This window comes from Salmo salar, chromosome ssa29 (genome assembly GCF_905237065.1).
Source record: "Salmo salar chromosome ssa29, Ssal_v3.1, whole genome shotgun sequence".
Classification (NCBI taxonomy): Eukaryota; Metazoa; Chordata; class Actinopteri; order Salmoniformes; family Salmonidae; genus Salmo; species Salmo salar.
Genome location: NC_059470.1, coordinates 9273258 through 9288221, shown reverse-complemented (window position 1 = coordinate 9288221; position 14964 = coordinate 9273258). Strand labels below are relative to the sequence as shown.

The window sequence follows — 14964 nt, the reverse complement described above, 5'->3', positions numbered from 1 at the left end:
AATTGAGTGACAGAAATGTAACATAATTTTGCATAGCCATATATTCTGTTGATAACCAGCCTTATGTCACAACCTATGTCTATCATGAACAAACACACATTCTACAACCAACTGTCACAAGTGTGACAAAAAACACAACAACCACCAGATATCCCCTTAAAATCAACTCATTCAATAGACAGCAACTAAGTGTCACTGCAGACCAATCAGAATAAGGCTAGTGTCAGGGACCGGGACCAGGGCGCATGCTCTACCAGTAGAGCACTCAGCCGCTGCACTGTGATTGGCTGAGGCCGAGGAGGCTCCTCTCACCTGATAGGTTGAAGTTGCATCAGCACTTGTGTCAGTCCCCAGGCTGGCTAGTTTCTTCTTCAGTTGGAGGTGGGAGCGGTGGCGCAGGCAGAAGAGCCAGCCAGATGCTGCCAGCGCCCCCATGATCAGGACCATGGAGATGACGGTCAAGACCAGAAACTGACCAGACTCCAGACGACTCTCCGTGACCACCGGGATCTGCCTCAAGCTTCCCTTCTGGGAGAGAGAAACGGGGGTGAGAAAACGGCCTATACGTCCAGGTTATGGCAATGTTTGTGCAGTGCAGTATTTTCATCATATATTTGGAGAAACAAGGGTGTCATATGCACACACATACCAATGACAACATTTACAAATACTGACATTGACATAAATCTGTAGGCAAATGGAAAAGCATAACTTCCATGTTAGAAAATCCCAAAACAGGGGATTTTTGTCATTTGTTTTACAGAAATATAGAGACAAATTAACACAGTATTTCCCTCCCTGTCTATCCCAGCCACGCCCACTCATCCCCATCACGATTCACTCCCTGCCCCAGCCTACTCATTACCTTACACTAATAGTAGTATTATAATGTGCATTCAAACTCGCTCAAGTCCTATTACTCTCTTCTGTCCAGCCTACACACTATAGACATTTAGGGCCCATTTTGTTCTGGCATGGGGAAACCTGCCTTTGTGCAGCTACAGGAGATTTGGACAGTAAAAGCTTGTCCCTAATTAGCCTTCCAGCTTTGAGTTTGGCTGGATTAGGGCCCTGGCCAAGGCCCCTGAAGTAATTGCTAGGATGGCCTGAAAGGGGGGATCTCAGATTGGGTCTACCCAGCAGAAGCCCACCAGAATGAACCTTTCAGAGACATTGTTAACCCCCTCCCTGGAGCTAAGCCAACGAGAATAGCATGGTATTGGCATGGTATTGTCTCACAGGCCCCTGTGAGGCTGCCAGGCTGGGTAGCCTATCCCTGGGTCCCAGTAAGTGCATGGACCACTGTGAAGATTTTAGCACCATTTAATAGGTGAACCCAGGTAGCCTAGTGGTTAGTGTTGGGCCAGTAACCAAAAGGTTGCTGGATCGAATCCCGAGCTGACAAGGTCAGAATCTGTCGTTCTGCACCCCTGATCAGAAGGCAGTTAACCCACTGTTCCCCGGGCACCATGGATGTCGATTATGGCAGCCCCCCCCCCCACGCACCTCTCTGATTCAGAGGGGTTGGGTTAAATGCGGAAGACACATTTCACTTGAATGCATTAAGTCGTACAACTGACTAGGTATCCCCCTTTTCCCAAATGGACTAGTGGCCCATCTACCCCATCAACAAGCCCATACACCTTCATCTATTCAATACACTTGAATTTCCTACATCTGTCATTGCAGAAGGGTTTTCAACTTCAATCAAATCAAAAAACACACAACAATCATCAACCACTGCAACATGGTACTTAGTCGTGGGGGGCAAAAGGGTAAGGGACAAGCATAGCTGCATTTATTCTATATTTTTTATAGTCATAACGCATGATCACTTTAACCTTCGGGGACTGCACTCACGCTGACGCCTTTGGTAACATGCTCACACCGATTGCCATGTAGGTCTGATGAGTGTGTGTGACGTGCAGCTTCAATCAACAGCCAAGTGGCTTGACAGCAATTGAGAAGTCCTTTAATAAAGCGCATAGAACATAGACGAGAGAAGCAAAGCTTCGGCTACCTCTGAGCTATTGCATCAATGCCTCTGGCAGATTGAGTATGAGTGAAAGTATTCAGTATGATAGATAAGGATAGATTTACACTGGATTGAAAAAAGCTTAGTCTGAAACCGTGGCTAGCGTTAGTCTGCTACAGCAGTCCTTCCGCCCCTTGTTTACATTCTCTCTCTCTCTCTTCAATTTAAAGGATTTATTGGCATGGGAAACATATGTTAACATTGCCAAGGCAAGTGAAGTAGATAATAAACCAAAGTGAAATAAACAATAAAAATGAACAGTAGACATTACACTTACAGAAGTTCCAAAAGAATAAAGACATTTCAAATGTCATATTATGTCTATATACAGTGTGGTAACGATGTGCAAATAGTTAAAGTACAAAAGGGTAAATAAATAAACATAAATATGGGTTGTATTTACAATGGTGTTTGTTCTTCACTGGTTGCCCTTTTCTTGTGGCACCAGGTCAAAAATCTTGCTGCTGTGATGATACACTGTGTTATTTCACCCAGTAGATATGGGAGTTTATCAAAATTGGGTTTGTTTTTGAATTCTTTGTGGATCTGTGTAATCTCAGGGAAATGATGTGTCTTGAAAATGGTCATACATTTGGCAGGAGGTTAGGAAGTGCTCTGTTTCCACCCAATTTTGTGGGCGGCCTTTCTCAATAGCAAGGCTATGCTCACTGAGTCTGTACATAGTCAAAGCTTTCCTTAAGTTTGGGTCAGTCACAGTGGTCAGGTATTCTGCCACTGTGTACTCTCAGTTTAGGGCCAAATAGCATTCTAGTTTGTTAATTCTTTCCAATGTGTCAAGTAATTATATTTTTGTTTTCTCATGATTTGGTTGAGTCTAATTGTGTTGCTGTCCTGGGGCTCTGTGGGGTCTGTTTGTGTTTGTGAACAGAGCCTCAGGACCAGCTTGCTTAGGGGACTCTTCTCCAGGTTTATCTCTCTGTAGGTGATGGCTTTGTTATGGAAGGTTTGGGAATAGCTTCCTTTTAGGTGGTTGTAGAATTCAACGGCTCTTTTCTGGATTTTGATAACTAGCGGGTATCGGCCTAATTCTGCACTACATGCATTATTTGGTGTTTTACGTATTATACGGAATATATTTTTGCAGAATTCTGCATGCAGAGTCTCAATTCGGTGTTTGTCCCATTTTGGGAATTCATGGTTGGTGGTTCTCTCTCTCGTTCCCTCCCCCTCCCTCTCTCTCTTTCTCTCTCTCTCCACCAGTTTAACACTTAAGCAAGCCACATGAAAAGGGATTCCATGAAAATAAATGTTTTTAGTTCAAATATGTCAGTGAATCATTATTTTAAAATACATTAAATGTATTTGTTTGAAAAATAATTAACATCAAATATATTGTGAGACATCTAGTGTTAATTTCATGTTTTGGAGAGAAAAATCACAGATTGTACTTTTATGACACAACATCGCCTGCCATGTTTCTTTTCTTACATCATGTTCATATAATTTTGTATTCTCATTGATTCTCACGTGTAAGTAAATACTACACAGATTAATAACTGTGGAAAATAAATTTCTGGTATTATAAATATTTTATGACATAATTACAATAATATCATACTGTGTTATTGTCAAAATAATTATTCAGGTATATAAAACTTCAAATGATATGAAACAGCTATTACGACGACATAAAGTGCCTGAAATTCATTTTTGTAGGAAGCTGTTGATTGATCCTAGCAAAAAAAATATTATCTAAATACTCTTCACACCCCTAAATAATGTATTTTTCAAATATAGGCTATCTAAGAGGATAAAGATAACGAACGAAGAGCATATTCTCTTGAGAGAGGGAAAGAGAGAGAGAGGACTCCTTTTGTTATGCCAGAGAGGAGTTTTTGTTCATTTGTGAGAATGAAATTGGATTTGTAAATTACCATTTCATATGGGGAAACGTAAACAGTCAACGATGACAAACATGTTATTTTTTTCAAACAACCATTGACGCAATGACTGCAATAACATTATGTTAAAAAACATTGTGATGTTTTTTGTTGAAATAAACAAATAAATCACATTGATTTACTTGCAGATCATCATTTTCATGTATTTCAAAAACATTAAAGTGTATGAACATCACTCCTCAATAAACATTACGGGATTATGGACAGGTATATTTAGATGTATGAATTGATGAGTATGTGACTAGAATTATGAATAACAAATTTAAGAAAAACTCTTATAATCTTATATACTGCTCAAGAATCATTATTTTTACACAGGATGCGCAGTGAAGTTTTTACACTCATTCTCTCTCTCTCTCTCTCTCTCTCTCTCTCTCGGATTAGCAGACCTAGCTGAAGACAAAGGGCAGATGGATTTCGGTAGCTCTGGTTTATTCAAATGATTGAGAGAAAGGTCACAGTGAGAGAGGCCAGAGGGGAATCCGGCTATCCAATTCACAGTGGCGGTTCTAGACCATTTCAACTGGGGGGGCCAAGCTGGGGCCAGTTGTACTGTTAGAGGGGCCAGTTACATTAGACGTTATTGTTGTCATATCGTTTTCTTCACTGCATTGCAGGCATTAGCAGGCAAAAGACCATGTTCATAATCATTAGTGTTCCGCATTGCCACTGTCTAATAACAGATGTAAAAAAAGAAAGATAGCAAAAATGTGTTATGTAAAAATTATTTCATACTCCACATTTAGGGGGGCCACAAGGGGGTCCAAAATTGTTGTCACAGAGGCACTGCCCCCCCCCCCTAGAACCGCCCCTGTCCATTCACACTGTGATCACAATACTTTCAGGCAGTTGAAGGTACACCCCTCACGCACACATGCACACTAACACACCACCACCAAATCCCAAATCCTTGTTGCATGAAATACAAACATATTCAAGCAGCTAAACACAATACCCCCCTGACAGATTAAAAACAAACCCATTTTTGAATTGTCTCTTTTTTTAAATTAAAACAGCAGGCTACATGAAAATGCCTCTAATTGGAATCTGAAATACCAATAATCATCTTTATCTTTAAATATTTGGTAATGAAATAAACATACATTTATAAAGAGATAAATGTTTTTGCCTTCATTGAAGAAACAACTTCTTCCATCAAATTCAGTCCTTTTTTTGTCTGATAATATCAAATCAAACAAGAATTTCCAATTAGTAATATACAACAGTTAAAACAAATCAATAAAATGAATGAATCAATGAAAAGTTTTATAAAAATGTTATTGCTGTTTATAAAAACCTTTGACCAACTAAATCCATGTATCTTTTCCTATTTTAATAATAAATCATTATTTGCCATCCAAGTGTAGCCTACTTTAAAACAAAGTAGCCAAGGCCTATCTCAAATCCATTTCAGTTTAGATAATAAACTGACCAAATTAATGCAAAGAAATAACAGCAAACTTTTTATGCAAATATTGATTTGTTCTAACTTGAGTAGGATATTGATTTGTTTTAACTTGAGGGTAACCACTAGCCAATAGAAGACACTGATCATCTCCAAAACTCAATGCGCTCAATTAATCAATTAATTCCATTGATATCTGTGGAATGCGCTTTTTTTTTTATGAAAACGTATCTTCCCTACAGATGTGCCGCGTGGACACTTGCACCAGTGCTGCTATTCATCAAATATATGTTCTATATTTTCAACACCTGTTTTAACTTAAGCTAGGTCTAAAACATTTTTAGTCTACTACCGCACTGATCATCCCTATCTAAATTTGATCTAGTTTTTATAACCTACAAGTTTCGTTCGATTTCCCCCTCACGATACGAGCATCCTTCGGTGACTGGAGCGTCAACAGCGGGCCGAAATCACAGAAAGCACTCAACTCAGGCATGCATTGCACATCAATTGTAATCTAAGCAATTCTAGAAAAAAAGCCAAATATGCATTTTTTTGGGTAATAATCTAAAGAAATTGCTCATAAAAACGATAGCCTTATACATTGATGCCTTACACACAAGTTCTCCACACCGCATTAGTTGTAGCGGCACCTTGAAAACACAGCCAAGATAGGTTATAACGCATGCTGGAAAATAGTTACCTAAATTCATGTTGATGCGCAAGTCAGATGGTTTGCAATAAATAGGAGATATGTCTTGTATTCCAGAGAGCAGGTTCGGCAAACGCAGCTCCAGTAGTGTGAGTGGCCAGCGTAATGACCAGCCTCCCACTCATTCCTCTCCTCCCCAAAAGTTACCAGCGTCCCATGCGCCTCCCGAGCCAACAAAAGACTGCGGCTACCAATGCTCGAGCACGAAGATTGAGAAGAAAAAGGAAAAGAGAAAATAAAGAGGAGGAGAACGAACGAGGGGATATGCCCGCCTGATTTTCAGAGCCTTGCGAGAATCTGCAGAAGCCTATCGCGAGTCCTTTCAGCGTCTCTGTGCCCAATGAAAGAAGGGGAGACCAGGTTTTTAAAAATACTTTTAGATCATATAGTGCACGGCTGAGCCCCTCCTTATATTCAGCTGCTAAAAAGTCCCTGTCTGTTGCACATGTCATATCCACTGGTTGCTATAGAGATGGCTCCACATGTTGTCGACAGTGAATGCTCAAGGAGGGATGGTTGGCTAATAGGCTTGTGGGCTGAGGGGGGGTATGAATGGACATCGGGTTAGTCACTCATTTGTTAAGCTACTTGGGGTCTCTGTGTTCTGTGTGAATTGCGGTTTTCTGGGACTCTCCAGTCCACCCATTTCCCTGCTCTCACTCTCCCAAATACAGTAATAGCCAGACTGAAAGTATGCTTTACAGAAAGAGGGGGTGGGGTGTCCATCCGTTGCCACTTCACAACCTTACTGGGAATGTAAATTATGAAGAGGTAGGCTGTGTTTTTGTATAGGGATTTGTAGTGCCTCTCAAAATACTGTAGAAAACAGGATAGACTGAACAGCAAATTCAGTGTAGACCTCTCTGAGCCAAACATATGAGTTGATAGCCTATGTAAGAAAATGCTGATCAATTAAGAAAAAAATTGGAAAAAAGGACAAAAGTTTTACAAACAAAATCCCACTAAAACTCCCAATTAGTTATTAGGCAGAAGAAGAAAAAATCCAGTGGACAGCAACAGCTGCACCAAGCAGGGAGAGGAGGATTATGGAGAGAAGAGGGAGAGAAAAGGAAGGAGAAAGGGAAAGGGGGCGGTAAAGTGGGGAGGGCTGGGGGTTCCTGTCAAATGCAGATGACAAGTCTTTGGGGGGGGCTCTCCAGTAAAAAAAAAAATCTATTCAGAGCACCCCCCCACCTTCTCCATTGTCCCAGTGTGTGACAGCTGGAGTTGTCAGTGTGAACAGGGGGACAAAAAAATTAAGGCAGAAAGAAGCAATGCCGGGGTTCAAGCTGTGGGCCCACTGTGCCACCATCAGGACAAATTGGACACATCGCACTAGGATAAGCTACTTCTGTAATCCTTACCATGCTTGCCAAATATCAGAACTCAACATCAGTCAGATCATGCAATATGCCTTTGATGTATTTTGGAATATTTGTAAGGATGTTGACTACTTTAAATGCCTTCTTCTCCAGAACCGCTGGACCGATCTGCACCATATTTGGTACACAGCATCTACGTACCCATGTTTTTAAATGCAACAATTTCCAGGACTCTAGCTCAACATTTTCCAGGACTCTAGCTCAAACAATATGGCCGCTATGAGTCAATGAGCTTGCATGAATGGTGTTTCCTGTCCAAAAGCGCCACCACACGGCCAAACTAAACCATACTTCACAGGTTAACTAGACTCATATCCCTGAGTATGTGTGCCAAATTTCATTACTCTAAATCAAACAGATCATTATATATAATTCATAACTCACTGGCTACATATTTAGTAATCATCCATAACGTATTTTGTAGACCCGATTAAAAAACACTTTTAATTATAAACCAACTAACTGTTTTGTTATAGAGTTCATCCCTGGCTAGGGTAGAGTGGTGCGTGAAACCCTGGCTTAAGCTGTGGAAAATAAGTCTCCCAGCCAGACCAAGCCTGGTGTATAATCATGCGTATCCTATTCACCACTGAACTGGAAGGACCTCCTGTGTCCACTAACAATCTAAAGCCTTTCCTGAGATATACACTATTCCCTCTTATTTAAAATGACTGGTTCAGTAGACATCCACCCCTCACCACTTACCCTACCAGACCTGGGTTTAAATAGTATATTAAATATTTAAAATACTTTGAGCATTTGTTCTAGCCTGCCTGGAGTGCCAGAGTTTGTGGATGTCTGACTATTCTTTTGGTCCATTAAGCTAGCCAAGCTCAAGCACAAATAAAGTATTTTTTATGATTTCAAATATTATTTGAATCCAGGTCTATACTCTACACACACCCAACCCAACCCCACCCTCATTCCAAGCAAGCAGGAGAAAGCAAATTGACACTCCAAGGAATGTCTAGGAAATGCTTGACAAGCTCCTATCACCAGCAAGCAACACGAATACCTTCTAGGCGAGAGAATACACTGTAAAAATAAAAGTCTCAAAACACAATCAAAACAATGATTGTGTAAAGAAACCATGAAAAGTAGTGTACCTAAGCTGAGATCTGATGTTTGGAGGGTGTTTGAATGTAAACCCAATGTAAGTGTTTGAATACAGATAATGTGTTTTAAAACAGAAATTAAGTACTCTGAAATACCCAAAGTGGTTCTTCAACTTGAATATTGATGTTTTTAAGAGAGTGTTGTGAAAACACTTTTGGGGGTTCAGTGCATGTAAAAAGGTAGCATCAAAACACTAAAACTGTTTCTCATACAATCAATGGTTTATAAATCGAAATGGTTTATAGCCTAAATATTGATTGATGATAAGAGACTACGGAGAATATTTTTTTGTGTGGAATTCCACCTTAATTATTTCAATGCTTTATTTAGACAGATTGGAAACAGGAGGGGCAGTAAGATGATACATCTCCTTTGAATTTGACCCACTCAACCACACAGCCAGACGGTAAGAAGTGATTCTGGGGTGAATTGAAAATGTCTAGCTGTAACGCACTCGGCTTAGTCACCCCTCTCCCTTTCAAAGACCAGGGTTAAATTCCCTGCTCCAACCCTTCAATCTGTTTCTCCCTCCTATCTGTATCCCCTCTGTCATTTCATAACTGTCTCAATAAAGTGTCAAAATCTCTTTTAAAACATTTATGTAAGTTGTTTCAATGATTTGTTCATTTCATTTGACCCAAATAAGGTAAGACTAAATAATATGTTGCTCAAAATGTAAGTATCTTTCATGAGGATAAGCAAAAAGAGGGAAAATTGAGTGATCAAACTCATTTGAAGTCTTTGGTTTTAATCGCCTTGCATTTCCTATCTTGCCACTTCACCCTGTTTTTAGAGGATTGTGGGTAATATATATTTTTAACTTCATGATTCTTTCACACAATGTTGTACGCATGTTTGAGAAAGAAAAGTATATTTATATATTACTATTGAGCTTGTTGTGCCATGAGGTTTAAATAATAGTTAGACAAAGTGACATTCAATGAGGACAGCACCCATTCCCACATTCATGATTGTCAATAGAAGAGTAGGGCAGATTCCTCAATTCTTGCAGTTCAGCCTTGAGTTAGTGTTGGTGGTTTGAACACTGTGTCTGACAATGCCTGCCAAAACTGTATAAAATGGCAAATGATCAAATACATAAAACAATGTTAAACATCAACACTTCAGAAAAAAATCATCTGATTCTGTACTAGACAGGATTCAAAATACAGTGTCATAATGGTGTTTGGAAGCTTTAGAGAGAGGAAACGAGGTATCTAATTCTGCACTAAACAAGACTCGAAACTCCAAAATAGTGTTTTCAATATTTTCTGTTAGTTCTCCCAGTCCCTGGCAAGTTGTTGCTCAACACTTGATTAAATGGTGTTACAACACACCATGTAATGTTTCAAAACATCTCAGGATGATGTGTTTCAATACTCCAGCAAAGTTAGGGTTTTGTCTCCTTCAAGTTAGTGGCTCAGTTGCCATTAGTTTTGGTGTTACAAACCACTTCATTTTAACAGTGTAGAAGAGAAGAGTAGAGAAGAGAAGAAAGAGCGACTCTAGATTTCATCTTGTGCATGCAGGACCGATGGTTATAGAACTCAGAGGAGGTTGTCCCAGATAGGAAATAAGCCTTGAAGTTACAGGGTGCGTCCAAAATGGCACTCTATTCCCTATGTAGTGCACTACCTTTGACCAGGGCCCAGGTCAAAAGTAGTGCACTACATAGGGAATAAAGTGCCATTTTCGGACGCAACCCATGGTGGCTAGGCAGAGTATCTCCAAACCCAGTGGAATATGTACTCTTACATGTGTAGTAGTTGTATGATATGGTTACAACACATCAAACAAAAGCATTTCAATCAATCAAATAGCAGATGACAGTAGACCTTTTCCGGAAGACATTCTGCGACTGCACACCCTTGCAGCAAGTTCAACAGCCCTATCTGTACACTTTAAAGCTGTCCCACTGTTTGCCTCCATGACGCATTTCACATTTTTAATAAAAAGCTGAAACAGTAAAGACAATGTTTGCACAGGGGCAGAAAGTACAATGTACTTCACAATGTCAGGGAGAGAGGAGAAGGAATGTTAAACAAATGTCAGAATCAAGTGTGTCAGGGCACAGAAATACAGAGCCCACACAGCCATGGCAGTTTGTGTGTATGCATTTGTGTGTGTGTGTGTCTGTGTGTGTGTGTGTGTGTGTGTGTGTGTGTGTGTGTGTGTGTGTGTGTGTGTGTGTGTGTGTGTGTGTGTGTGTGTGTGTGTGTGTGTGTGTGTGTGTGTGTGTGTGTGTGTCCACAAGCGAGACATTAGAGACTCGGTGAAACCTCAGGCCTTGTAATATATTTGAGTAAACAGGATATAAAAGGCAAGGGAGCAGCAGAAGGAGGAAGGGCTGATGAAAGGCCTGGTGAAAGTGTGGTCCACATTCAAACCCTGGTATAATGAGATCAGATTAACCTAATGCACCACACACCGCCTCCGCACTTGCCCGCTACTCGCTCGCTACCTGGCCATGTACGAGAGACAAACCATTCAAATGTATTACACACTCAGAGATAAATGTGCAGACATGTGTACTAACACCAAAGCAGTACAATGGTCTTGGAAATGAGGGATGGGTTTGGGGAGGGGGGGTGTGGGGGGGATTAATTATTTATCCAATATGTGAGCGAGACAGTTGCAGCGATAGCTGTAGCTACGTTTAGGGGAAGGTGTTGGAGGATTAGGTTTTTCTCTAATGCCGAGAAGATGTTGTGCAAAACACTTAGGGGGTTATTATTATGAGATACTCCAGATGTTATTGTTGTTGCTGCAGGCATATAACAAGATGTGAGAAGGAGAATAAAAAAACACGACATCTCGTCTGGGCTCGACAACTGATGGTTTTCTTATGCGTGGGGATGTTTGATTGATTCGAAATGAAGACGAAACAGGCTTTTATTAGGGAATTGACCAAAACATATCAAAGTACGGTCGCAGATTTCGAATGTGTTTGATTGCAATAACATCAGTCCCATCTTGATGAAATCACCGAACGAGATACAGAGTAGAACGAGAGATGAAGAGAACACAAACATGGAAAGGCATCTGGATGACTCATTGATCCTCTCTTTTTTTCTTCTTTCCTCTCATTTTTCTAAACAAAACCAAAAAAAAGGAGTTGAGGGAAAAGGGAATGTAAATGTGTGAGCAAGCATCTTTGCTGATGGATAATCAGGGGGAAAAAAACGTTCAAAGACGAAAAAAGGTCCCATTTCTGTTCCACTTCAAACACCTGAATTGCTCTGTGTCATATTCTCATCCCTTAACTTGGAGACCCTAACCGAAAATGTGTATCGACCCCAAAACGTGTGTCAACTATGTCATTCTGGTGTTCTTCTCAGATTAGCTTGTTCAAATAAGCCTTCTCATTCTGTGTGAATCTCAGCCCAACCATCGCCCATGCCAAGTAGTTCAAAGCTGTAAACATGCTGTTGATCAAGGTAAATGCTATGCCTGTCATCTAGCCTACATTTAAAGATGGGGTAGCAACCCACACTCACGCATTCACAACAATGTCTGCTAAAAAAAAAAAAGAAAAAAAATGAGAAAAGCCTGGTGATGTTATTGCTGCTATTATGAAAATGTACCATATCTGGTGAGGAAAATGGGGTTAGGATAGACAATCCTGGCATTTGAGGATGGATGCATGCTTATGGTCCAGTTGAATAGATTGTATGCTAGGGATCTCAGATATGAAATATTTGGCATATTTCCCCCCCCCCTTATCTCTACATCTTGCTTTGAAAGGAGAATACGTGATACTAATTAGTGAGGTGCATGTTTTCCCTCGCCTGCCCTGAACATGTTTTCATCTGGAGGTTGGGTTGGAGGTGCAGACTACTTAGAATAACTAACGCAACAAGTCAAATAAAATCCTAATATATACAGTACAGTCTATAAGTCCATATGGTTTTATAGTCCACACTATAAAGGGGTTACCATGAATTTGCAGTAGTTTACGGGCAGCACGGTGGCAAGTCAAATTCTGTATTTCATATCACAGTACACCTACGGTGATATAAATACGGTATCAAAGCAAGTACTGTGTAATGACATTACAATACAAAATGTTATTATATTGTATTATATCGTACAAAAATAAACGCTACCATAATGAATGAAACTTGTTGAGGGGAGGGGTTTGAATTTCACAACATTTTACTGTAATAACAAGGGATTGTGCAAGCAGGTTGGCTGCTAAGTAGTGTTTATTACAGCATATTCATGAATATTTGGTGTTTTATATCCCTTGCACTTCTAGAAGCTTCAACAAAGGCTTCCAAACTGGCAGCAAATACAGGGCAAACAGGTCAAAAGGACAAACTGCGCAACCATTTGAGGCTTAAAGCTTGCTGCCAATCCAATCTGTCCCCTATACATTTTAAATTGATGGAGCACTATAACCACTCATGGGTGCAACAAATATAGCCTCATACAAGACATGCCTCAAAATATGTTAATTTGGCAAAAACAACAATACCATGCACCCACTACTGGTCAAAAGGTTTTTGGCACTCCAAAGATACGATATGGTACCTTATTCTGTGGGGTGGAATTACAATACACTGTAAAACATTCCCTGTAAAATGTATAAGAATTTACTGGCAGCAATTGGCCAGTAAATTAAGGTAATCAATTTTACACTACCAAAAATGTTACTGTAATCTAATTTACAGTATATTCCTGGAATTACCCATGCAGAGACATATTACCCGGTGTTCTCTGAAAGGTACATTTTTTTACATTAACATTTACATTTTGGTAATTTAGCGGGCACTCTTGTCCTTAGCAACTTACAGTCAGCGCATTCAATCAAGGTTGATAAAAAAAAAAACACATATCACAGTCACAGCAAGTAAAACGTTTCTGTAACCATTACTGAAAATGTTGTTGTAGTTAAGGATACATTGGTCTTCAACATCATTGTAATTACAACAATGTCTTATATATCTCTATCTCTGTATAGTGCCAATACAATACAGAGAAATTAACAGTAATTTGATGCCAGAGCAATGAAACACAATACAGTAAAAGTGACTATTAAACTGTAAGAAAATACAAGGGATTACAGCTGTAGGCATTTTCATATTAATGCATACTAGGTGTTTATATCACTTGCGCTTCTAGAGGCATAAACAAAGGCTTCCAAACTGACTATGATTACAGGACAAACAGATCAAATGGACATGGACATAGCAGCGGGAAGTGGGAGTGGTCAAAAAATAATAATACATATATAATTTGTTTTTCAACAGGACAATGACCCAAAACACATCTCCAGGATGTGTAAGGGCTTTTTGACCAAGAAGGAGAGTGATGAAGTGATGCATCAGATGACCTGGCCTCCACAATCACCCGACCTCGACCCAATTGAGATGGTTTGGGATGAGTTGGACCACAGAGTGAAGGAAAAGCAGCCAACAAGTGCTCAGCATATGTGGGAACTCCTTCAAAACTGTTGGAAAAGCATTCCAGGTGAAGCTGGTTGAGAGAATGCCACGAGTGTGCAAAGCTGTCATCAAGGCAAAGGGTGGCTACTTTGAAAAATCTCAAATATATTTTAGAGATATACTTTTTTGGTTACTACATGATTCCATATGTGTTATTTCATAGTTTTGATGTCTTCACTATTATTCTACAATGTAGAAAAGAGTAAAAATAAATAAAACCCTGGAATGAGTACTGTAGGTGTGTCCAAACATACTGTATATACAGTATGTTATATATGGATTTATATAAATATATATAAATCCACCAAATTAATGCACTATGCCATTATTACTCTAGTATGAGTGTAGAAAAAGTTTGGAGACCCCCCCAACAGTCCGTCAAAAAAACTCAGCACCCCCACCTCAAAACATCTTCCATGGACAGGGGTAAATATTCAACCATTAAAAAGTTGGTATTAGTTGGTATGCTGTAATACATAATTACAAATAAAGAAAATAAAGTACTGTATTGTTGTATATTTACTGCAGCATACTGTAAATTATGGTAAAAGTCCTAGTAAAAGTCCTGTAACAATTAGTAAAAGTCCTGTAACAATTTCCGTGACATGGTAGTAGTTCACTAACAATTAAATAGGGAACAGATGAGTGGTAGCAGTCTTAAAGGGTTGAGATTTGCTGCCTCTCTGATCTATTCCCTACATTAATGTAATTATTAGGGAACTATTAACACGTATCACTTAAATTGGTACAGCACTCTTAATAACTGGTGCAACAACTACAGCCTCCTACAAGACACGCCTCAAAATATGTCAATGAGTAAGAAACAATAATACGACGCATCTATTAGTGTTCAAAAGATTCTTGCCGCTCCTGAAATGCAGGATAGTACTATATTCTGAATGACATTTAATTACTGCCAGCAATTGGCTAGTAAGTTACTGTAGA

The 14964-nt window shown here is 39.7% G+C and overlaps 1 protein-coding gene across 4 annotated transcripts in view; it reads right to left on the bottom strand.

Moving 5' to 3' along the window:
- Positions 1-14964, bottom strand: part of ptprn2 (protein tyrosine phosphatase receptor type N2) — a 278523-nt gene that overhangs the window by 35432 nt on the left and 228127 nt on the right. For all 4 annotated transcript variants that reach the window (XR_006762692.1, XM_014180660.2, XM_014180659.2 and 1 more), the window contains exon 12: positions 313-528. Coding sequence is in view for 3 of the 4 variants with exons in the window: in XM_014180660.2 (XP_014036135.1) it covers positions 313-528 (216 nt within the window). In the remaining variant the exon portion in view is untranslated. The remainder of the gene's footprint in view (positions 1-312; positions 529-14964) is intronic.